The sequence below is a fragment of the Hetaerina americana genome, unplaced genomic scaffold (assembly GCF_022747635.1).
Source record: "Hetaerina americana unplaced genomic scaffold, ioHetAmer1.1.p SCAF_12, whole genome shotgun sequence".
NCBI classification, from domain to species: Eukaryota; Metazoa; Arthropoda; class Insecta; order Odonata; family Calopterygidae; genus Hetaerina; species Hetaerina americana.
Genome location: NW_027286292.1, coordinates 15,262,534 through 15,287,669, shown reverse-complemented (window position 1 = coordinate 15,287,669; position 25,136 = coordinate 15,262,534). Strand labels below are relative to the sequence as shown.

At 34.3% G+C, this 25,136-nt stretch overlaps 1 protein-coding gene across 4 annotated transcripts in view; it reads right to left on the bottom strand.

The window, feature by feature from the left end:
• Nucleotides 1–1,280: 1,280 nt before the first annotated feature.
• The window catches only part of LOC139685705 (F-BAR domain only protein 2), a 70,355-nt gene continuing 46,499 nt past the window's right edge, over nucleotides 1,281–25,136 (bottom strand). For all 4 annotated transcript variants that reach the window (XM_071582720.1, XM_071582721.1, XM_071582723.1 and 1 more), the window contains 8 exons: nucleotides 24,245–24,444; nucleotides 19,315–19,442; nucleotides 14,853–15,058; nucleotides 11,467–11,622; nucleotides 11,253–11,385; nucleotides 9,185–9,387; nucleotides 6,065–6,294; nucleotides 1,281–3,274 (listed from right to left, as the gene is read on the bottom strand). In XM_071582720.1, the coding sequence (XP_071438821.1) occupies nucleotides 3,201–3,274; nucleotides 6,065–6,294; nucleotides 9,185–9,387; nucleotides 11,253–11,385; nucleotides 11,467–11,622; nucleotides 14,853–15,058; nucleotides 19,315–19,442; nucleotides 24,245–24,444 (1,330 nt within the window). In that variant the 3' untranslated portion in view covers nucleotides 1,281–3,200. The remainder of the gene's footprint in view (nucleotides 3,275–6,064; nucleotides 6,295–9,184; nucleotides 9,388–11,252; nucleotides 11,386–11,466; nucleotides 11,623–14,852; nucleotides 15,059–19,314; nucleotides 19,443–24,244; nucleotides 24,445–25,136) is intronic.

The window sequence follows — 25,136 nt, the reverse complement described above, 5'->3', positions numbered from 1 at the left end:
ATTTGCTTTAGAACAATATTCTCCAGCTTTTCTAAGAGTCAGTTGAGATGACCGAGGACTTCAAACTTAAAAACAAAATAAAATTATGCTCTATTTTGCAAAATAACTGAACATCCACTCAAGAGAGGAGCAACTATATAAGTCTAATACTAATCAATACTGCTTATTTAATATAGAATTTGCAATTCACAGGTCCCTAAGAAAAATGTTCTTATATTCAACCATATTTCACCTTCTGGGCACCACCTTAACTTTATGACCATAACTTTTTCTCAAGAAAGAGTCAAGTCACTCCTCTCCCAAACATGGAGAGGAGTAACTTGATAGGTCCCTCCCGAAAACTTAAGGTCATGCATTCTATTGTTGTCACGTGAGCACTCTTTCTAACTGTTTACTACTTTCAGTGTGTAAATTCAACTGATAATCAATGGATTTACACACTGTTGAGTCAAATTAATCAGAATCGAAAATATCCTATGTATTTCCTAAAAATGCTAAAATTTTCTTGAATTAAAAGCTTCACTAGTGAATGAGACATTGAGACACACCCTAGGATGTGGTGCCCCTCAGGATGGGAGAAAATATAAGGTATCCAGAGGATTACAAGGGTGTTCTACCTGCTTTACCTTTATTAGCCCTCGTACCAACAGCTTGGCTGTATCCTGCGCATACATGAACACAAATTATCAGGCTGCCACAGCTGACAGGTTAATAGCACTGAAAGTTTTACCTGACAATTAACTTTTCCATTACTCATAACTTTATAGGAGGGAAATTTTGATCGGAATTTGAATAGCTGCCTTCAATTATTCTGAAGAATCTTTCTTTGGCTTTATACCCAAGCTACTTGACATTTCTCCAGATTCAGTTGGATTGTCTTGAATTTCTTGTTTCCTCATTGCTCTGTTTAATTCATCTCTTAGCATATGTGAGCAAATCACAACTGTCATTTACCACATGAACGAATTCAAAGGTTTTAGGCCTCTTACTTTACCAAAAGAGCTGATGGAATGACCTAATTTTGACCAAAACTTTTTCTCACTCATATTGAGAGAGCTCATGATTTGATCAAAGTTAAGAATTATTTTAATTAAGCTTTAATTGGAGACATATAGCTAAATTTATTTCCTCACGGCATGCATCACATTTTAAGCATATATTTTTTTAAGTTAAACTTACATATTTTTTAGATTCAAAATGTAATAATAATGAATTTAATATACAAATGGATTTAAGCTTCCAAATGTGGAAATTAATTTATCTATGAATGAATTAAAACAATTTTTAAAAGGCAACTATTATAATATAATGATGAATAAATTCTGTCAACTCTTTAGTATCAAAATTTGGTTCTTTCTGAAGTGCAAAATGAAGAAAGTAACAAAGAATTTCATTGGCTTCCGTTTCACTCACAGAATCATGGCATTAGATCAAAATCTACACAATTATCTCTTTTCTGATTTGGATTTTAAGAGTTAACCCCACTACGTTAAAAAAATATGGTAAAGAGAAAATTCCAAAAGAGAGTGGAAACAAAAAATGCTCCAAGAATAATTTAAAAATCTCCCAGCTACGAGCAATATCAAAACCCATGATCCACTCTATGCAGGAATGATGCCAGGCAATTTAAGCAAATAATTTGAAGTGCAGGTCTTTTTATTGACCGAGATTTCCCAACTAAATTAGGAACCAATATGGGGACATTCCATTAACAGAAATGCTTAACTCAGCACCAATTGAGAAACTAATGTGTCAATCAAAAAATTCCTTAATCTCAACATGCAAGGAAGGTTTGACTGTCAGGGCAAAGGATAGTTGATGGTGAATTGGCATAAGTGATCAATTCATCTCATGCAGTGCCTGACACTCTTTGTACTTTATGCATGCAACTCAAACCCAATATACTTCAAGGCTTTCTGTATTTATAATACAAAAATTTAAAATAATCGAAAGAGATCCAATTTCAATGGTTCTTGCGATATAACAATGGAAAGAATATACAATTGATCTTTTTTACACATAAAATTAGATGCCTAAACAACACAATTTTAAGGTAGAATTATATCTGTACAAAACTATTTTCAATAAAATACATACTAAAATTTTAGTGTGAACAAAACTCTCAGCTTCTACACAAAGCAAAACAACACTATTATTCAAACAATTTCATTCAAAATGGACAAATAGGTGGCCATACAACGATCAACATGAAATCATAAATAAATCAATTGATTTCTAATTTTTCGTTGATTGGTATTAACGCATATATAAAATGCATTAATCTTGAATTTCCAGGTCCATAATGACATTAACTACCATGATTTTAAAATAAAATGCTTAGCATACTATAATAAATGGTAATAACAATAGTTACAATAGTTATTAATTAATATACACTGATTAATCAATATACAACTGATAAAACTCAATATGATGTATCAGTAACTAAATGTTTGTCATTTTTCAACAAAGGGATGACAAGCAATAATAAAATTATATTTGGAAAATTGCCATTATTCGAATGTATAAAGATATTTTGAAACATATGTAAACTATTACAAAAATATTTAGCCTGAGCTACCAGGAATGCAAATACACTTTTTAAACAGTTAACAATTTACATATGCAGTGATGTGAAAATAAATTAGTTCAATAAATGTTTTCAACAAAATACTATAGTTAGACAATGGCCAAAAACTTTACAATAATATAAGGCCAATAACAGAATTTAATATATAACGAAAAAATGGAAAATTTATGAATTTTGACAAAGATACAAACAATTTCTGAAAATTCATACTTAGATATGTAGCCAATAATAACTGCCATTTAAAAATCCTTTAGATCAAATAAAATTTGACAGATAAACAGGACATGATTGACACCAATGAATAATTCAATGAATTCATAATTCAACAGATCAAAACATTACATTGTTAATAAAATTTCATACTTTATCAGGAATCCTTGCATTTTACCTATAAAAATAATAAATACACTATTGACAAAAAGCAAGGGCACTTCCAGAGCACCAAATCCTATCCCTGTCAAGTACTGCCTCTCCCACGCAACTCTTTCAGTCCTTGGGCAGTATGTATGAGTTTCCATTATATTCAAAAGTTTTTCACAAGAAAACAGGACTCAGTCCAATGTAATGCACCTCTCACATTTGATTTAGCTAAAGAAATTCAAAGTCAACATTAACAGTCTGAGACCCCCGGTGGAGCAGCATACCTGTATTTAGGGTCTGGGTCTCCATCACAGATATATTTCCCTAAAATGAAAGCAAATTAGTTTTAGTGACAGGAAGACTTTTTTGCAAATTTTATTATTTGTAATTTCCTTTTCATTTAGACAATCAATGTACAGGAGAGAAACATAAATCATGCACTGTATCTCATTTGCACAAATACAGGGTGTGGCAACATAACTTCCTTTTTTCAAATGCAAAACACTTTCAACAAAGGAAGTTATGTTGCTGCACCCTATAGAAGACCAGTCTAAATTCAAATGTCAAAAAGAATTCTTTTTCCTCAGCACTATACAACATGATTATTATCATTGTCATAGTTAATCAAACAGTTAAAGTAGGTTTTGGATGTACTCAAGCTCCCAAATGGTACAGTGACAAGTCATCTGTCTCTCCTAACAAACCAACGTATATCCTATTCTAGACCAAGCCCCTCTTCATCTTTGTATACTTCCTTCCTCTCTACATCCCTTCCGACATCCCTATCCTATTCCTGACCTATCCTTGCTTGCCTAACATTCTCTCCTTCATCACAGTCTTCCACATCCCATCTCCAATCAATATGGTCTGTATCCATCTTTCCTGGCTCCTTTAGATGTCTCACAAAAATTACTTCTCCTCCCTACTCCATCTAGCACCTCCTCATTTGTTTCCATTTCTGTCCACTTCACCTTCTCCATCCTTCTCTACACCCACATTTCAACAGCCTACAATTCCAATATTTAATGTTGATTATATTTCAATATAAAAGCTTCAATGATCATTTTTCCGCACCATACATAACTACGCTCCATATCAAAATTTTAATGAGCCTTTTCTTACAATACTTTATCAACATCCATCTCATCAATCCCATCCTCCTTGTGTAAGCTTCTTTGCCTAAAGCAATTCTTCTCCTTGTGCACTACTACTTTGACCATTTCGGTCTCAACACTTCCAAGATATTTAAACAGTTCGATTTACTATAGATTTTGCCCTACTATTTTAATGTTTGACTTAGCCTTTCCCTTTCTGGTAAACCGCATAACCTTTGCTTTTTTAAATTATTCTCATTTCATGTCTATCGCACTGAATATCCCATTCACTCATCAATGCTTGCAATCCCTTGGCTGACTGACAAACTAAAGCATGACCATCAGCAAACCTTACTGATTTTACGAATTTCCACCAACTATGCAACAACATTATATAGAGTAAAAGTTTGCATTATTTTTCTTTACTTTTAAAAGAATGTTCTATTCATTTTAATTTTATTTCTTCAGTTTATATTACAGCATCTAAATTCTGTGCTTTATTCAATTTTTGGTAACAGAAATTTGGCAATAATTTGACGATATATTTTGATGTACTACTGTTTGAATTCTGATGATGCAAATAAAGAAATTTTTCCAATGATTTTATAAACAACAAAAACTCAAACTCATTTGATAAGGAATTGAAAAAAATAAGATGATTTGTCTCATGTCCCAAGTTGTGAAGGAGCTGATGGAAATTCTGACAAAAACAATTAAGAAATCCCAAGTGGCATTGATGAAGATGTAATAATTATCAAGAAAACTGTTTGTGCTCTACCTTGGCAGTATTCCAGTGATTCTTAAGCCGACAAAAAAATGATAGCTAACACGATGTGTGGCGATGTTTTATTTTGGGCGGACAAGGACATTATTCTTGCTTTAGTAACATTTACGGGCACACCAGGTATGAAATTTACTCCACATGATCCAAAAATTGTGAGTGACATAGTTTGTTTATTTGAGATGACCTCTTTTCAATGATGGGGGAGGAATCAAATTGCTTTCATGTGCAAAATGCTCATAAATACAAAGAATCTCCTAAAAGTTTAAAGAGGTACGATATAACCATTGGAGAAATGAAAATATTTTTAGCAATGGTAATTCTTATGGATAGGTGCATAAAGCCAGAATAAGTAATTACTGGATACTGGACTCTCTAACAGAAACACAGATTGCACAATAGTGAGAAAGACCACAAAGTAGTTAAAGAGAACAGAGCTGTATTTGTTGCACAGTGCTTTATTCAATTCTTTTAGGGTGTATTTGGAGCTCAATGGAAAACAAACTGTCTAAAAAAATCTTGCATGAAGTTGCAAGAAACTGGGTGAGTCACAGAGATGCAAAAGACCCCATCTCAAACACCCTAGAGAAAAACATTCACATTTTTCCGACAAGTCGTGGACCTATGTTGGACCCACTGGCGAGACTTTCAATGGAAATTAAAAAGCATCAAGTAGAGAAAATAGTGCTGGGAGCAAGAAAATTCCTCAGAGACCTTGTAGAGTATGTGTAGCAAAGAGAATTAGAGGTGAAACCTACTTTATTTGTGGATTCTATTGTATTCCACCCCAGAGAGGGACATGTTTTGAACAATACTACAGACTAGTTGATTACTCTGTTTTATAATCTCAACGTATTTAAAATTTCATTCAAAATATCCATAGTATAGGAGTTGCGCATATTTTATTAAATACTTATACCTATCATGCGACAGCACAAAAAATGGCCGACCCTAAGGGCTGGTAAATTTAAAAGGCACCAGCACACAAGTGTTAATGAGAAATAAATGACTGGAGATGGAAATGTGTGAATTATGAGACGTTTTCCATCATATTAGGAAATATCCAGAAATAAAAGCAACTTTATCTCATGGAATCTTACATTAGAAGCCAAAACTTCCAACTCAATATCTTAATTTATGTAGCTTTCCACCAATGATTATTATTTCTTATCATTACATTAATGTTACCTGCTAACTATTTACAAAATAATTCATAAAAAGAAAATTGCAACAACTCACCAGAAACAAATCGGCGTTTAACTAGGGAAAGCCTATAACCCTGCCCGACTAGTTCAAACTCAGCTCCAGACAGGGTAGTGCCTTCACAATTGAACTGAGTTGCTATAGTTCCCTGAGAACTTGGTCCATTTGCAACTTCAAATCTAGCCCTTAGAGATCCAACACCTAAATTTTCACTATGTTGAGAAAGCTCTGTAAATTTCCATATAGCTCGATGAGTCTCACCAACCCTGTAATTATAGTTATATCATTAAATTACTCTGTAATCAAAGCAGACAAAAATTTATAATGGGAAGGACCAACTAAATAAATTAACTAAATTTAGTGGAACACTACTTTGGGAGGGTAATTGCCTTGGCAAAAAAAAGTGGAGACTTTGAAGTAACTTATTTGAGGGAATTCATCTATGAATGTGATACCCTTCACATGTCATTTAAGAATCTCCTTTCAAGAGTATACATGAAATAATATAGAATATATACCATAAAAAAAGACCAAGCATCATGGAGAAATTGACTGCCCACATCTTATTGTTCAAAAGTAATTCATTTAGCAGTTCCTATATATTAAAAAATGCTAAAGTTAGATAACACCACCACTGTTATTTCTTGGCAAGTATCTAACAAAAGAATTAATAATCACAGTTCACCAGCATAAATAGTGAAATCTCAATTTTACATTTTTGAGCTAAACAGTGGAAAAAATTCACAATCAAGATTCATTCATGTGAAAAGTTTATGAGAGAGACACATGAAAGTATTTTGATGTTTTACAAATTAAATATCCCATATGTTAATAATAAAGAAAATAAACAAAGAAATAGCAATACATTTAAATAAAAATGCACACACTGCAAAAATTTGACATAGAACTTCTCATTGAGAAATAAGAGATATAACAGAGTCCTTCAATAATTCCTTAGAACATCCAAGATATGGCACTCATAGCATAGGAAAAGGTTTGATTTTAATAAGCTTCATCTCTCAATATACTGTCGATTAAGTTCCAGCTACATCATGGAAGTGCTTTCATTTTCATAGTTGGATTGAAGCAACAAACATTTATTGATTTAGAAAAATGGAACAAATAAGTTTTGTGCGGTGATTAACCAAACATTTCCATTTTAAAGGCTTAACACAAAAAAAATTACAGCAGAGTTGGATGAAGTTCATGGCTTTTCTGCTCCTGGGTTTGCTTATAATGACATACGAGGGCGGTTCAATAAGTATCATCGTGTGCTGCCATCTATCAAACGACGGTGAAACAAATTTCAGACTGATTTAAAGGTTAGTTTGGATTTGGCAGCCATTCGAGTAAGACGTGTTTCGTGATTTTCGCTAAGATGGAAAGAGCAGTATCGTTCGGTAATTCGCTTTTTGTTTTTGAATGGGAAGAAATGTGAGGAGATAAAAGCAAAGTTGGATGCTGTTTATGGGGACGCTTCGCCATCTATGACCACAGTTAGATATTGGTTCAACCAATTTCAACGTGGGCGAACATCTGTTTTTGATGAGAAGCGACCAGGACACCCGGCAGACGTGGTTACCGAGGAAATCATTCAAAAATTCCCACCCCATGATTCTCGCTGATCGACGAACGAAAGTGCGCAAAGTAGCAGAGGCTGTGGGTGTGTCGACCGGAACGGCAATTAATATTTAACCTGATAAGTTGGCGTTGAAAAAATTGTCGGCCCAATGGGTGCCGCGATTGCTCATGTTGGACAACAAGCTGATCCAGCTGTCAACTTCGAACTGGCCGCCAAACTGCATGAACTACGTTATGAATTGCTGCCGCACCCCCTGTATTCACCCGATCTGGCTCCCTGCGACTTTTTCTTATTCCCTAACATGAAGATATGGCTAGCGGGAAAAAAATTTAGCTCAAATGAGGAAGTTATCACCGAGACAGAGGTGTATTTTGGAGAGTTCGACAAATCCTATTTTTTGGAGGGGTTAAAAAAATGGCGGGAACGTTGGGAGAAGTGTATCTTTCCAAAAGGGGACTATGTTGAAAAATAAAAAAATGTTTTTGAAAAAATGGTTTCTTTATTTCTAACACGGGTACTTATTGAACCGCCCTCGTAAATGAGTTTAAATGCGGCCGTACACCCAAAAATGATAATCACTGTTCTGGACATCCAGTGGAACTGACTTATACCAAAATGTTTTATAAAAATCCACGATATGGTTTTGAGTGATTGACAAATCAAAGTTTACGAAAGAATTGAGGCCACGGGCATATCACGAGGCAGAATGTTTTCAAATTTTCAAGTAAAATTGGGCATGCAAAAAATCTCGGCAAGATGATTGCCGCATTTGCTTTCCTGTGGAAAATAAAAGCAACCGTGTGGTTGATTCAGAGACTGAGTTGGAGCTTTTCCATTGCAATTATGATAAGTTTCTGCATCGATATGTAAGTCAACAAAACATGGATACAGTGCTTCACTCCAGGGATGGAGGAACAATTGAAAATGTAGTGGGCTTCTCAAGGCAAACTGTCTCCTAAGAAAGTGAAGTTGTTGAAATCGGCCGATGAGGTAATGGCCAAGGTTTTTGGCCATCTACATGGAATCATCTATATCAATTAGTTACAAAAAGGACAAACAATAAATGGAGATTACTATGCATCATCATTGCACTGTTTGAGTGAAGAGATCCAGAAAACATGTCCTCATTTGTCAAGGAAAAAATTCTTTTCCATCAAGACAATGCACTGGGGCACAACTGACCTGTTTCAATGGCAAAAATTAGGGAATTCAAGTTTGATTGTCACAATTTTCATTGTATTCACCATATTTGGCCCCCAACGATTTTTTTTACTTCCCACCTTCAGGACCTTCCAAAAGCCTACTTTTCAGACCGCTTCAAAGAGATGGAGTATTGCCGGGGAAAGTGTATGGAGCTAAAAGGAGATGACGTTGAAAAATAAAAAAAATGTACCTAAAATAATATTTTTCTATTTTTTCTTGTAATTACTGAATGACCCACATACATTTAGATATAAGAACAATACCATTAGTTTATCATTAAATTTTTCACAAACCTAAAGCAACAGCAAAAATTGCTTTTTTTACTCAAGTAAAAGTGCTCGAAGATCGATAGGAGAGAAACATATACACACCACTGCCCCGTGGGTTTTGATTGCATGCTTTTTACTCCACCATCCACAGGTACTGCCACAGTCAAATTAAGAAGAGGGGAAGGTGAGGCCATGGCATGGCTGTTGTATTTGTAGTCCACTTTCAGATCTGTGTGCTTGGCTTCACACTTCCAATAGGCCACCAATTGAAATGGACAGGAAGCAGCACCTGGTCTCGGCCTCACCTATTCCAAAATTAAAAAAATACCGTGCATAAATAAAAACTAAATGGATGAAGCTGGAATTGAATTGACACCTTATATGAACTAATCAAATCTCAAGTCATCTTTCATGGCTTGTGTATGCACAACATATTGGCAACAATATGTGAAAATGATGGGAAATAGTTTATTCCATGTTCATTGTTATCAACTTCAAAATGAATCAGTCAAAATTCAAGAGCGAACACATCAGGGGTTAGCAAAGTTTCTATTTTCATGATGAATCAAAAAATAAAACAACTAAAAATAATTTAAAAAATTAAATCAGGTAATCTTTCTATCAAGGCACAGGCTAATAATCTACTGCAATAACATGAGATCAATGGAGTAAATAGTATTTTAAAATGGCACAATACCATACAAGAGCTGACTATTTCACCTTATTTTTTACACAAAATCCAAATTACAAGATTAATGATAAATACAGGCATTTTGTCAGTGATAATATTCATACAATAATGTAACAATTAGTTATACAATTCAAAGCATGGAATCATTTGTTAACTTTGACACTAATATTATGCTGTAATTATGTTGCTAGAGAAATCCAAATAGTTAATCATACATTTAAATGGAACATGTCACAACTGACATATTGATTCTAGTTATCAATGGATACACACTGGAAGCGTGATATTATGATTATAGCTTATAACGAGAATCTTCTTTTTATGAGTAATATCCAAGGTAGTAACTATCTATATAATTTACATTTAAAATAAATTTGTAATAGCAAGGCATACTCATGTCAATTGCAGGTGCTGTTTGATATGACAAGTGATTCAACATATGCACACACATGGAAATCTTGAATTTTCATCTTTATTTTATGGCCAAGCAGGCATATTATACACCAACTCAAAGTGCCTGTTTATGATTTCCAAGGGAATAATATACTCATTTGTTTTCCATAGGAAAGCATATCAGTCAGTTCATGCCACCAACACTGCTTGAAAAAGTATTCAACTTTAAATTAAGGAAGAAACAGAATCTCCCATTTTTAACTTGATTTGTCAGCAGAGATCAGCAGATGGAAAATGTACATATTTCCTGCTATACCACCAATATACATAAGTGAGCCTTTAATTTACATCCAAGTGGGTATCAGCGACATAAAATGTTCTAATCGCCCTAGCTTGGACTAAAAATAAAATACCCACTGGTTGCCATAAGTTGGTGGCTAGGGAGGATTATTGGGGTATTCAAAAAATGAAAGCTATACCATCCACTCACAAACCAAACCAAATAAGATGTGACAATATCTAAAACAACATTATCATGCCATAACATTGCTCAAGAAGTCATGAATTTAGACATTTCTTGAGCTTTACCCTTGATATATATCATATATTCACCATGGAAGACCTTGACCATTAAGACAGTGGTAGAAAGAATCAGAAGTCTTAGCATGGAACAGAGGGAGAGAGTGGTATTTGAACAAATGTATCCAAACAAATACCCCATGTAATCCCTTCCTTACCACCAAGAAAGGAAGAGAGATTCGGTAAAAAATATGGCTCTGCAAAACTCCAAAAAAAAAATCAATCACTATACTGAGTTATTGTTATAACCAATGGAGACTTTATGATCAGTTATGATAGGTGCCAACATGGGTATTTTTCAATAGAGAGGCATATATTAGCATCTTCATCAGTGTGTCTATCAGGAAATATTGATACTGATTCATGATATTCCAACATTTAGCATGATTTTCATAGCACACACTGGCATATTGTTCTTGTTTGTGTGTTTGTTTTTAAGTATGTGTTTGCGTTTAATCAAAATATGAAATATTGATGATGTTAATCAAATAATTCAAAGAAGCTTACCTGATACTTTAAAATATCTACATTAAAGTAAGAGGCAGATGGATTTTGTTCAGACTGTCTTCGTAAAAGGGAGGTTAATGCATTCATGTTAAATTCAAACACCATGGAATCTGGAGATGACTGCAAATTGTCACTGAAACAAAATGTTGGTCACTCAAAATTTGATTTCTAAAAAATTCCAAAATTAACAAGGGTAAAACAGGATTATACATACATGGTGACTAGTTGTTTATTAGGAAGTACATTTTCCAGTCTATTGGTATTTCTAACCCTAAAATACAGATGAGCAGGACTTGGATTGTTGGCAAGAACAGCAACAATGCCTGCTGGGAATGATAGCATCATATCCCCAGACAGCTTCACTTGGCATCTGCAATTCAAAAAAAAAGAAAATACTGAAAAACTAGAGTAATAAAGGCTAAGCAATTACTTATGAGGATAATGAATTATGAAGTAAAAGAATACTACAGTAGACTTTAGTTAGCATGTTCTTAGGTAGCCAGTTTTCTTTGTAAGCACATCCATTACTTCAGTTTCTGGTCCAAACCAAGGTAATAATTACGGCTAACACATTCGAGTTACCTCTTTTGTACATTTGATAAAAGACAAATATTAAAATTTGTTCATGCATAAGGAGACAACCTAGCAGCAAAATCAATGGAACAATTATGTAAAAAGGTACCGTGTCATATCACATAAAAATGTATCATAATATAAAACATCAAAACTACTTCAAATTACATTTCATTTCAGCAAAGAAATATTAAAAATGGCTATAGTATGTAGCTAAAATAAATAATGACAAGCATACAAATTATGCATTTAATTTTTCATGATATCACTTCAATGCACATTGATAAAAATTTTTGAAAATATTGAGGGCTGCTTTATAAAAATAGTGCTAGTACACACATTTGTTATAACAAGTACAAAAATACTGGAAACAGGAGGAAATAAGTTGTATATAGGCAAATTCTCACATGAAATATATAGAGATTGGCAGTAGGGTGGTACTTCTTGCTTTTATAGCATTTTCCATGTTTGTTTGATATTACTTGTTCTCTATTTTGAATACAAATTCAGCATTTGGGGGGATTCTAATGCTTTCAAGATTCCTCCCAATGGTTTGTTTCATTGTTACTTTGAATGGCATTATTATTATCAGTACACTACCAATTAAGGTAAGTTTTGGATGGACACAAGCTACCAAATGGTACAAAAACAATCCCTTTGTCTATCTCTAACAAGCACACGGGCCAAATTTCAACCTAAAAGTCTCTGTCATCAACTCCATCCTCCTTGTGAAAGCTTCTTGTCTATAGCAATTCTTCACCTTCCTGTACAGCGAACAAATTTCACCCTTTCTCTGTAGAATTTCCATATCCTCTAACTGAGTTTTCCACCATGTTTCTTTTGCTCTATTTGTTGCATGCCTCAAATTGTTATTTAACTCTTTATACTTCCTTCTAGCAAACACTGTTTTTATTCTTCCATTCCCTACACTCATCTGTCTTTCTAATCATTTCGCCCATAATCCAAGGTTTCTCTGCCCTGTTCCTTCAGTTTTGCTTGCGACTTCCTATGTACTTTTATTTGTTCCCACTTTTCATCTAGTATCCAGCTCCCGGTCCTCGCTCACAATTTTCTATAAAGCCAGCAGATGCTACTTCCGAGTAAATCCAGTTAATAATTCTACGCTCCATTTCCTAAATCACTTCCCCTGCTCTATCTTGCTGAATCAGACACTACACTTCATAATTACTAAATTGTGGATGGAGTAAGCATCAGCTCCAGGGAAACTGTGTGAATTGATCTTGCTGTACCTAAATCTATGCCTTCCCTGCTGCCCAGGGGAGACACAGATTGAGGTAGTATCCTATCCTTACTACCGTCTACTGAGTATACTGTCCATCATAAAAATTTTGGGATCAATAATTGAGGGGGTTTCCCATTGCTGTCCTCAATAATATGTGTTGCGGCACTATCGCTCAATAGCCGCCCCACTGGGTTCATATGCCTTTTCAGCTGCCTTACTAGTGATGGATGCTGCATGGAATACCATTTGTCTGGCTCTTACCCTTTGACCTATCTGGCATAAGTGACCAAACCAAGAGCTAATGTCGTTCCTCTCAAAATTCTAGGGGTCATCAGAATGCATAAGCCCTTCCAACACAGCAAGATTATGGCCCCACGGGAGGGTATAACAGTAAAAGACATATGAGATTAGAGCATACACATTGTGGACTTGTTTAACACCAATACTTCAGTCGTTAGAATTGTTAATTAAATCACCACGACTCAGTTAATAACTGTGCAGGATTAAGTAAAAAATGGAAATTATAAACGCAAGGAATTTCTTTCAAAGGCTTCATTTATCAAATACTAATGAAGTGGGTATTGAGAAAGCATGTTTTCAACCTGTATAAAATGTTTCATGATATTAATGAAATGAAAGGTTGTGCCATACATCACCAATGTGGTATACAATGAATAGTTATTCATACTTTCAATATAAATGCCACAACCTTTGGTTATGCTACCTACATTTCAACAGCAGTTTGCCATTGAAGGTCAAACCCAATTTGTACATTTTAATGATTATTACATTCAGTCCACAATGTGTGTCAGTGCAAGTATTGTAAGCTCAAGATTGTGTCATCCAACTCTAGGTGGACAAATTGCAACCTATAATTGGCTGGGCTAAATCCAGCCCACAATCCATAAGTTGCTGAACTTGGGCTTAAAAATTCAAAGATTTAATCCTTACTTTATACTGAAAAGAAGTGGAGTATTTATGAACTGTGAAAGAGCTGAGAGTATCGAATGAGGTTCTGTAAAGAACATGTCTTTACGCAGGTTTGACATTTATTTGCTAATTAAAATAGTTTGTCATTAGTTTTTTAAAATACAATATGCAACACTTGAATTGCTATGACACACAAGCCTACGGAGTAATCACATTCCCAGGACCAAGGCTGAAATATTGATATTTTCAATACCAAAAATGCTGGGTGGTGACATTGGTGGTGTCAGTAGCTATTCCAAATTGAATGATATGAGCTTTAATTCCGTACATGTACTCTATCAAAATCAGGAGCTACATGGTAATCCTGGGTGAGCATTCACTTCTTGGGAGAGTACATAATTAACTAGGGAAATCACTTGTTGCAATTTCTTTTGAGCTGAAACCACAAAGAAAGCACCCATCATAAGAGTCTCTTTGGAAGCATTACACATGATGACACAGTAAATACAAAAAATAGTTATGCTTTAGGCTGTCTTACCAAAAAGATACAAGGGCATACTAATGTTTCATCAACAATTTGATGTTCAACCAAACGTTAATGAAAACTATATTACCTAGAATTTCAATACAATTAATACATGGAAAAAATATAATTAACCCAAACAGAAGATTAAACAAGAATAAATTCAAATTTCCTGACCAAGTGTCATCAGTTTTGATGATCTTTGTGGTCAGAATATTTGGTGCCATCTAATTTAATCACTTAATGGGGACACAAAATTTTCAGCATTCTTATCTGATGTGTATTTGATGTGATGCATTTGAGAGTATTAAGTAAACACTGTCTGACTTACTTTGATTCATCAGTTCCTTTAAAATAAGAGTGAACAATTTCATGAAATGCTACTGCCAATGGAATGGTGTCAGCCATGCCAATAGTGAGAGGCGAGGGACCACGAGATGAGCCCACTGCAACTCCAGATGTTCTGAACTCAAGACTTCCAATGCTGTCAGCCCTAGAAATTGGAGCAGGGCTCATTCTTCCCCGGAGTGGAGGCCCCTAAAAGAGGAGTAATACAAAATTGAAGGGGCATAATTTGCATGTTAATATTCCACTATGTACCAAACATCATTATTTAACCGAATGAAACAGTTGCCATCTTTCCTATCATAAGCCCTAATAGGCTCATCATGCCATCACCTTTGGTACTGCTAAGGTAAAACTTAACTCGTGAATTGGAGTTATCACATAAAAGTATGAAAATAAAAGGTAGGTTAGATCACAATGTGATGTAAGAATAAATATGTGTGTTCTTCAATAATTCCCTAGAAAATTCAAGAGATGGCACCTTTAATATTGGAAAAAGTTTGCTTTTAGTAAGCCTCATCTCTCTCGAGTACTTTTAATGTTACAGCTATATATTCACAAGTGGTTTCATTTTCATAGTTGAATGAAGCAACAAACTTTTGTTTGTTTAGAAAAATGATAAAAAAATTAGTATTGTGTAATTCTAAACACTTTTATTGAAAAAGCTAGACAGAAAAACAGATCAAAGCCGAGCTGGATGAAATTCAAGACACGTCAGCTCCTGTGTTTACGACTGTTTGGAATAATGTAGATGAGCTTACACCAGTCCATAAATCCAATAAATATGAACATCATTTGGGATTTCCAGTGAAAATGACTTCCTCTGAAATGATTGACAAAATCCACAATATGGTTTCGAGCAGTTGAATTTTGCAAAATCGTTGAGGCAATACGTACATCACAAGGTAGTGTTCTCAATTCTGTACGAAAAATTGAGTGGGGAAAAAATCTCAAGAAGGATGCACTGTTTGCTTTCAGTGGACAATAAATGCAAACCTGTGGTCAACTCAAGAGGCTGGTTCCGCACATTTCCATCACAATCCTGATGAATTTCTGCATTGATACATTACTGAGTTCAAAACAGGATACAGTACTACATTCCAGAGACAAGGCAACAGTCAAAACTGGGGGTTTCTAAAGGCGAACTGGTTCAGGAGAAGATGAAGAAAATCGGCCAACGAGGTGATGGCCACAGTTTTTTTAAACAAATACTGACACATCTGACATACTACATGCAAAAAGGACAAACGATAAATAAGAGATTAATATGCATTGTTATTGCACCAGTTGGGTTAAGAAATCAAGAAAAACAATCCTCTCTAGGCAAAAAAGTTCTCTTCCATCACAAAAATGCACAGGTGCAGACATACGATATTCAACTGATTGGGCCCAATTTCCAAACTTGAAAAAATGACTCGGGGGCAAATGATTCACGTCGAACGTGGTCATTGCTAATAGAGATGCCTATTTTGAGGATCTTCCAAAATCATACTTTCTGGGTGGCTTAAAATAGTGGGGAAAATTCTTGGCTGGGATCCTTACGAGCTAAAAGGAAACTGTGATAAAAAATTTTAAAAATCTACCCAAAATAATACCACCCATGTGCCAAATATTTAAACATTTATACGGCAAATGTCCTTAATATAAGAACCCACATATATTTTTATGGTTCAGCTCATTTTAATTTGTAGACATATCCGATATCTACTAGAGAATGAAAATGACTCCTACTTCATTAATGGAAGGCTGCCTTCAGCTTTTTCTATAAAGCTTACCCTTTTTTAAATCATTTATTGTACCACATTACATGAATTTACCACTGACACAACAATTACTACAATTTATAAAATATCACGAAAGATTTATTTCAACAAGCATTAGGAAGAGCGAGGCATATAAGATGATAATAGTTTTACTTTTTGAAATGATTTAAGTATCAAGGAATGATATTTTATGAAATATATTTTATTGTTGAAAGAATTTTTACAATTAAATAATTACAGTACATGTTTTAAGGAAAACGGATATTTCCAGCATTTTTGAAATTAACTAATAGATGCCTTATGAGATGGGATGCCTTATGGCTGAGATATCATTGCCCAAGAGTTTAAATGAAAGAATGGGCTATCTAATCCAAATCTAGCCCCAACAAAGACGTTTTATTATTATGATTGCCATTAATAACCCGATTAAGGTAAGTCATGGTACATGACATTGGATTCTTCTTGGCACTGTGACACACGAGGGTAATTTGAAAAGTTCTCGGCATGGAATAGAAATAAACAACACACCTCAGTGATACTTTTTTGTTTTTCATTGCAGTTTCCTTACACACTAATGCACTTGGTACAACAATGTTCCAATGTCTTTAGAACATCCCAAATATTGTATTTTTTCAGACCTATCTAGTTCGACAGTTCTTTGTTTGAAGAGAATTTTGGTTCGCTGAGGAATATTTTGAGCTTGAGGAAGAGATGGGAATCTGATTGAGCAAAATCCAGGGAATAAGGAGGCTGTAGCAATAATTCAAAAATTAGTTCATGTATTTTTGCCCAAGGCAACAACGCTTGTCTGTGGGCATGCATTGTCTTAGTGAAAGATGACTTTATTCCTTACAAAACCTGCTCTTTTTTTCATGTATCTTACACTGTAGTTGGCCAAGGAGGTTAGGGTAGTTTATCTGGTAGAAAGATTATCTATCAGCAGAATTAATCTATCCCTTTCGCATCCCATAAAATTGAAGTCATCACCTTTCCAACCGACTGTATTGCCTTCGCCTTCTTTGGTGGTGGTGTATGTTTCCACTGCTTTGACTGCTGTTTTGTCTCTGGGGTCAAGCAGTGGACCCAAATTTCATGTGGCCACAAACTGGTGTGGAAAATCTTTTGTTGCTTTTAAATCAAGACATTAATCAGAAATTTCCATTCTGATGAGTTTGTGATCATGCAGTAAAGTCGCTCCAAATATCCAATTCAACCATTAAAATGTGATATGCCCACTTAGATGACACCCCTTCAGCTTCAGTGATTTCTTGCACTTTCAGTCGGCGATCCTCCATGATTATTTTAGGCCCTTTTGCAATAATTTCTAGGATAGTGGCTCATTTTGGCCGACCATTTCGTGGATCATCATCTAAGCTGTCCCAACCAAACTATTACTAGTTTGTCCACTTGGCAAGAGTTGAATATGAAGGAGCAGAGTTCCCCAGTGTTCTGATAGCTGGCATGAATTTACTTTGCTTTCAACAGATCCCTTCCAAGAGCAATGATGCAAATGCGTTTACTCATTAAGGATTACCTAACTAACCTTTGTGGAACAAACACACAAAACTTACAATTTCCACATAAAATGAAATGTATACTGAATAATCCAATATATACTGTAATGTTATAATAATTCAATATATACTGTAATGCTATAATAATCCAATATATACTGTAATGTATGAAAGAACATGAAAATTTAGTTCTCATTTGCGTAATTTATAAGCCAAACTTTTTGATGCACATACCCAATGAAGTAAGAGATAACATACTTGGAGAGTCATAACATATACGAGTTTGAAGAAATTACTTGTTAGCATAATGGTTTTATAATCACTCTTGGGAGTGATTATAAAACCATTGGGGGGTCTTGGGAGTGATGACCACAACATTCATAGAGTAAAGCAGCAATCAAGTGAAAAATAATAATATTTATAAATTAACTGTATTATATTACACTGGATAATTGAATACATAAGTTATTTAGCATTATGCTTCTATCGTATGTGAAGAATCAACTAAAGATGAACTTGTATGGGAGTTATAATGTCAACTAGAAAACTAAATAGTAAAAAGCTAAGCAAATTATACCTGCAGAGATGAACATTATATTGGAGCTAAAAATACATCAAATCCAAAATATTTATATTGCATTTTTTAGTCTCACTTTTTTACCATATGAGGAACTAAATACAACTTTAAACCAAGAGAGGAAAGACAGAGAGGAGAATTTCTGAAAATAATCAAATTCACTTTGAAAATTTGCCTTACATTAACTTACTGTAATTTACTATCTCTACTTTGTAATCTGGTTTGCACTACATTTACTTAGCAGCTTGCTCTTAGCTGAACAATCAAACATATTGTTAATGTGCACCCTTCAAAAATATACTACTGTTCCACCGCATCTAGTTGTGCCACTGAGTGACAAAATAGCATTTCGAGCATCGTGCACAAAACAGCCCTCTTAGAATATTTCACCAAAAATAATTCCTCAGGTGATTATGTTATGAAAAGTCATAATCTATTATCCCGGAGTAAGTAAATTTAATTGTCAATTAAGATTCACAGTTTCCAGCTCTGGCTCAATTTGAATGGATTGTGTTATTATTCAGTTTCATATCACTATTGACAATGTGTTCTTTGTTGGAAATGCTGTGAAAACCTGAACGGGTGATTACAAACCTCTCCCCGTCGTGAAGGTGGCCTTGGCACAGCAATGGAACTTGAAGTGGATGAGGTCATCTGGCGAGAATGCTTGGGAGGTAAAGCAGGCTGGATATCTCCAGCCTCCGAAAACACATCACCCAAATCTAAATGATAATTGGAACATACACTGTACTGATATACATGCATGTATGTACAGCAAAATCCAAATTACATTAATTCAAAGGTCAACATAAAGGCGTGTAGGGGCCTGATCTAATTGGTACCGTCAATGACTGCATTTTTCAGTACAGTCATTACTAGAACTTTTTAGGTTTCTTCTGGTCTATTACTAGAACAGATTTTTAGGTTCTGAAAGTTAAATTTTAAGTTATTGAAATAGGCTCATTTCATATTTTAATTAGACTTTATAAAATGTTAAGTGGACTGCAAAAAGTTATTCTAATAACAGTTAAGTAAAAAACGGAATTATTTTTCCAACTATCACCTTTAATTTAAGAAAAGAATGAACACAAAAAAATTACGTCAATGAATTGAACTGTTTTCAAAGACAAAATTATGTTTTTTACAAAACTGAATGAAATAAATAAAGAAAATGTAATTAATCAAATGATGTGAAAAAGTAAACATATATTAGAGTACCATACCAAATATTCAATTAATACAGTAAAACCCCTTATTAGCACTTTTCTAGGGACCCCAGAAAAAAAGTGCAACATGCAGGAAATATGCAAAAAGGTGGAAAAGGAGAATTTTTAATATTGAAAATGTTCTTCTTCCACCTTGTCTTTCCATTTTCAAGTACGATAATATTTCTGTCCCCATGTAATTGAGGAAAAGTTAACTCATGAGAATAAATGTAGTTTTGAAGTGATAGAGTAAGTTTCAATACTTAGCACCATTCAGGAGCCCATCACTGTTATTTCTTTTGTGTCGAGGGAGTACAGATGATCCCAGTTGTCGGTCATCGTTTATTGTGTTTTTCATGCTTCAACATGTTTGGATCAAAGTCATTTTCATTCCTCATAATTTCAACTTATGTGCCACATGAATAGTTGCACTCACATGTTCTTACAATGAATAAATTATGCAACTAACTCCAAGTTGCATATGTATTCAATTCATTGCACAAATCTTTTCCTGGCAGAATGAGATTACAAGTTTAAGAGGGTCACATTTTCATCACACACTACCGCCGGCCACATTCCAATTCTTCACTAAGACAAAATAATAATGATAATTTCCAAATACATTTGAAAACTAGGATGCTGTATGGAAAGTGATAAAAATGTTGTATATTGTATGAATATGTAAAGTCCGATAACACAAATATGGAGTTTTACTGGATTTCATTCTAAATTGCCATTTGATTATCCACATAAGTTTATTTTGCAACTTTACAACAGCTGGTCCAACAATAATCAAAATCCACTATTTCTAAGAATTTCACTGCAAGATGATGCTGAGGATTTTTGTTGTGAAGTAGTTATCAGATAGTCTGTATTCTAGTTCATTCCTTGACGATAACCTTCACTTTGGAATTAATATATTCATCTTGGAGAATGCCTCATTTATTCTGCTACTCTAATAAAACCATACGAAAGGCATGCTATACGCACAATAAGAAACAGAGCACCTTTAGCAGCTGCACTGTGGTAACCATGCAACATCAGTGTATAGTAGCAGCACTTGCTCTTTATCTACATTGTTGGTATACCAGACTTTCAGACTACTGCTCACAAAATTAACTACTCTTTCCTAATTACTTATCAAGAGTTGCTTAAGGATCCAACTTAATACAATCTATTTAATATTACAGAGGATAGAAATTGTTTCCCTTGTATATTGAATTTTGGGCGTTTTGCTAACTTAAATAAATAAATACTCCCATTTCTTATCACTTTCCCACATGTTTTAATAAAAAGAAAGAAATTCAAATTTAAATGCAGGTGTCACTGGAAATATACCTTTAAATATTGCTAATGGACATGGATTATAACTTATTTCATCGAGCCTTTCAAACCTCATAATAAATCATTCAACCAAATTGCAAATCAATTCTTGAACCTTCAAAGCTCCCTGTTATTGATGACAGGCGAGTTGATGAGAAACTGGATTAAAATGATGTGACAGAGAAGACCAGTCACACTTTTAAACCTACCATCAATGCTTGCATTGAATTCCTTCAAAGGTCATGCTTGTAAGTGAAGAGGGAAATTATGATGGGAAAGTTTGATTCTGTCATTATCCCAGGAAGCATGACTGGTAAAATTCAAGCACTGGATATTTCAGTCAACATACCAATTAAAGATAGTTCAACGGATACCTATTCTAAATAGATACCAAAAAGGGATAAGGAGTACTTATACCTGGAAAATTTAAGCAGCCATCTTCTCCAGTTGCTGCCTAATGGGTGTTGGATACTTGGATTATCATCCAAGAAAATTCTTTTATCAAGAGTTTAAATAAGTCCGGTATTTTGAATGTATTTAATGGCTCAGGGTATGACATTATGTAGTTACACTCAGAATCAGGCAGGGTGAGGAACCCCGAGGAAAATGTAGACTAAAAACACATTACTCCAATAACAGAGGATCAGAGAATAATAAATTAGGTTATCCAAATGAAAAAAAAATTAATGCAGAATTTTCTAGACAAGAAACTTTTTCAAATAAGTTTCTTTAATAGATATTTTTGTTTTGACAATATTTTGATACAATGGGCAAAAATATTTCCATGACAGAGATTTTGATATTATGAGTTACAGTTACTCATATGGGTATATCCCAAGCATTTTTGAGAGTTTAAAGTTTTTTAAGCCATTTATAATGTCAAAACAATTTTCTCAATATTTTTCTCCAAGGAATTTAATGTAATTAGTTGACCCTTTGAATATAAGTTCAAATACTTATTAATACAATCTGTACTTGTTTCTACACTCAACTATTCTCGCTAAATTAGAAAGTAACTACCTTCTGAGTCAAAAGATATTTTCTTAATTGAACCATATAACATTTTGGTGGTTACTTTTCTTCTGTACACATTACACCCCCAAAGGAAATGACTAAATATTAAGGCTAGTTCGCACTGGGATTCTTTGTTCGGACACTTTGTCACAGATGCTCGGATGCATGTCACAGACTGTTTGCCCCGCACCATTGTCACTCTGAAAATCGCGTACACATCTAGTTTGAATCTGAGCCATGCCGAACAAGATCACGCTTTCAGGGATTGTAGGAGCACAGTATATCACTCTACAGAGTGAAAAAAAAACAAGAGGCCACCACGTTGGCGGATGCATCGTTTATTCCAGGATCGGAATAAGCACGGGCACAAACTTCTTGACACTCCTAGATTTGAGGATGAAATGGGATTTAGAAATTTTGTTCGTATGAGTCCAGTCGATTTTGAATGTCTTCTAGAAATGCTCGGACCACACATTTCAAAAAAGGGGACAAATTTTAGGGTGGCAATCTCTGCTACCAACAGACTTACAGTCACTCTCTGTTTCCTTGCAAGTGGAGACTCGTATACCAGCCTCATGTATACTTTTTTGTCAAAATTTCTAAATAGATAATATCGAAGTTTGTTCCTGAAGTCTGCACAGCCACCACAACTGCATTGAGAACCTGCATCAAGGTAACTTTGTTTACTGTATGGAGTAGGTACATGCTTAATAATTGCTTAATTTGCAATAAAAAAAGGAAAAATTATTTTTTCTTTCTAATTATTTAAGTCTCAATTTACATAAAAAAAGAAATATTACTTTATGAAATGTAAAAATAGGTGATTTAAAACTAAGTTTACATTGGCATGTAATTCTTCATGTAGAAGGACAGTGAATGTGTTCCGTAGTCGGGTGTGCTATCACTCCCACTCGGTGAAGGAACTGCAGTAATAATAAGGCCATCAGAGTAGGGTGCCGTGGAGTGAGAAGGCATAGTGGGCAATGAATGTGAATTATCAGGGTATAAACTGTTTCGTAAATTAGAAATAATCTGAGTTATATTCTGTTTTGCCAAATTAACTTCATCTTGTGATCTGTTGGTGGTTCGTAAAGAATGACTTATGATATCGGCAAAAATTGAATGAATATCCCTTTTCGCAACTGTGTCAGTCAAAGATTTCATGCATTTCAAAGCCTCAATGGCTTTTATCATCAGGAGTGTTGCATACCCTTGTGCTTGGGTGGTGAAAATATCGGACTCTCTGATAGGCTGTCCGCACTTTTCACTTCTCATTTAACTGTTAAGTGGAATCTGTCGTCTACATTATCACTGCTATCCACAGAAAAGTAAAAAAAAATCAGGAACATGCAAAAATGGCAGAGAGGTTCACCTTGTTCAAGATTCACGTACGCACTGACTCAATGTTGTGTGACATTGGGTAAAGAATCCCAATTTGGATGGGATTCAAAAAATACTAAAACGCATCACATGAGATGCAAGATTCATTGTTGCAGAGCGTCCTGGATGCTAGAAATGATTCTCCGACGCAGCTTGCACGAGAAAGAGTCCGAACAAAGAATCCCAGTGCATACTAGCCTTTAAGTACAGTGATTGAAGTGGAGCTTTTTTGATTAAAAACCTGGAGAATTAATGGTAAGGTTTGTACAGGGAATAAAAATAAATTTCCAAAGTTAAGGCTTCTGAAGTAAGACTTCATTGAAAGAAATATAGTACTTTATAAATATTATGAAACATTTTTAAAATATCAGAAACTCATAAGAGTTTCTATGAGAAACACTTGTTCCAAGAAGAATGCTTTCTTCCAGCCTTTCCTAATCGGAAAATAAATCAGAACATGGGGGTAAAATTTGTCGTAAACAGATGTATTTCTCACTTATCTTAGTGTCTATCCATGACATATTCTACATAATAATAAATGTGACAATTAAAAAAAAAACAATCCTGTGCCATAAACAACTGAAGCAAAAATTATAACTCACCTGCATAGCGTGAGTAAGAAGGAGGCAAAGAAGCTGAGTCAGGCTGTTGGGCAGGGCTGCCGAGTTGCACCTGAGTAGGACTCTGAATGACAGGTGGACTTTGCAGTGGTGCATATGGATGCATGCCTGTCGGAGTGGAGGCACTTGAAATAGTTGGGCTCTGGAACAGGTTCAACCCCAACAGGTCACTACTAGGTTTCCTGTCAATGAGATATCATGAAGGTATCACAGAACTAATCCAATCAACTCTAACCTTCAACAGCTATAATTTATGCTGGAGCTGAACTTGCATTGAAAATAGAGTAGTAGTTTTTATGGGTGGCGACTGACAGCTAAGGTCATTTGTGCCATTAGGGATGGAGTGGAAAGGAAGGGAGGAGAAAAATCTGGCGTCGGCATTAGCCTACTCATGTCAACTCTTTCATAATGAGTTCTATCATGGGTGCCGCACATTTAATTTAGAACCACTTCATATTACTGCCATATATGTGTATATGTATATATATGTATATATGTATATATATGTATATATATGTATATATGTATATATATGTGTATATGTATATATATGTATATATATGTACATGTATATATATGTACATGTATATATATGTACGTATACATACATATATATATATATATATATACGTACATATATATATATATATATATATATATATATATATATATATATATATATATATATATATGTATGTATACGTATATATGTATATATACGTATATATGTATATATATGTGTATATGTATATATATGTGTATATGTATATATATGTATATGTATATATATGTATATGTATATATATGTACATGTATATATATGTACATGTATATATATGTACGTATACATACATATATATATATATATATGTAT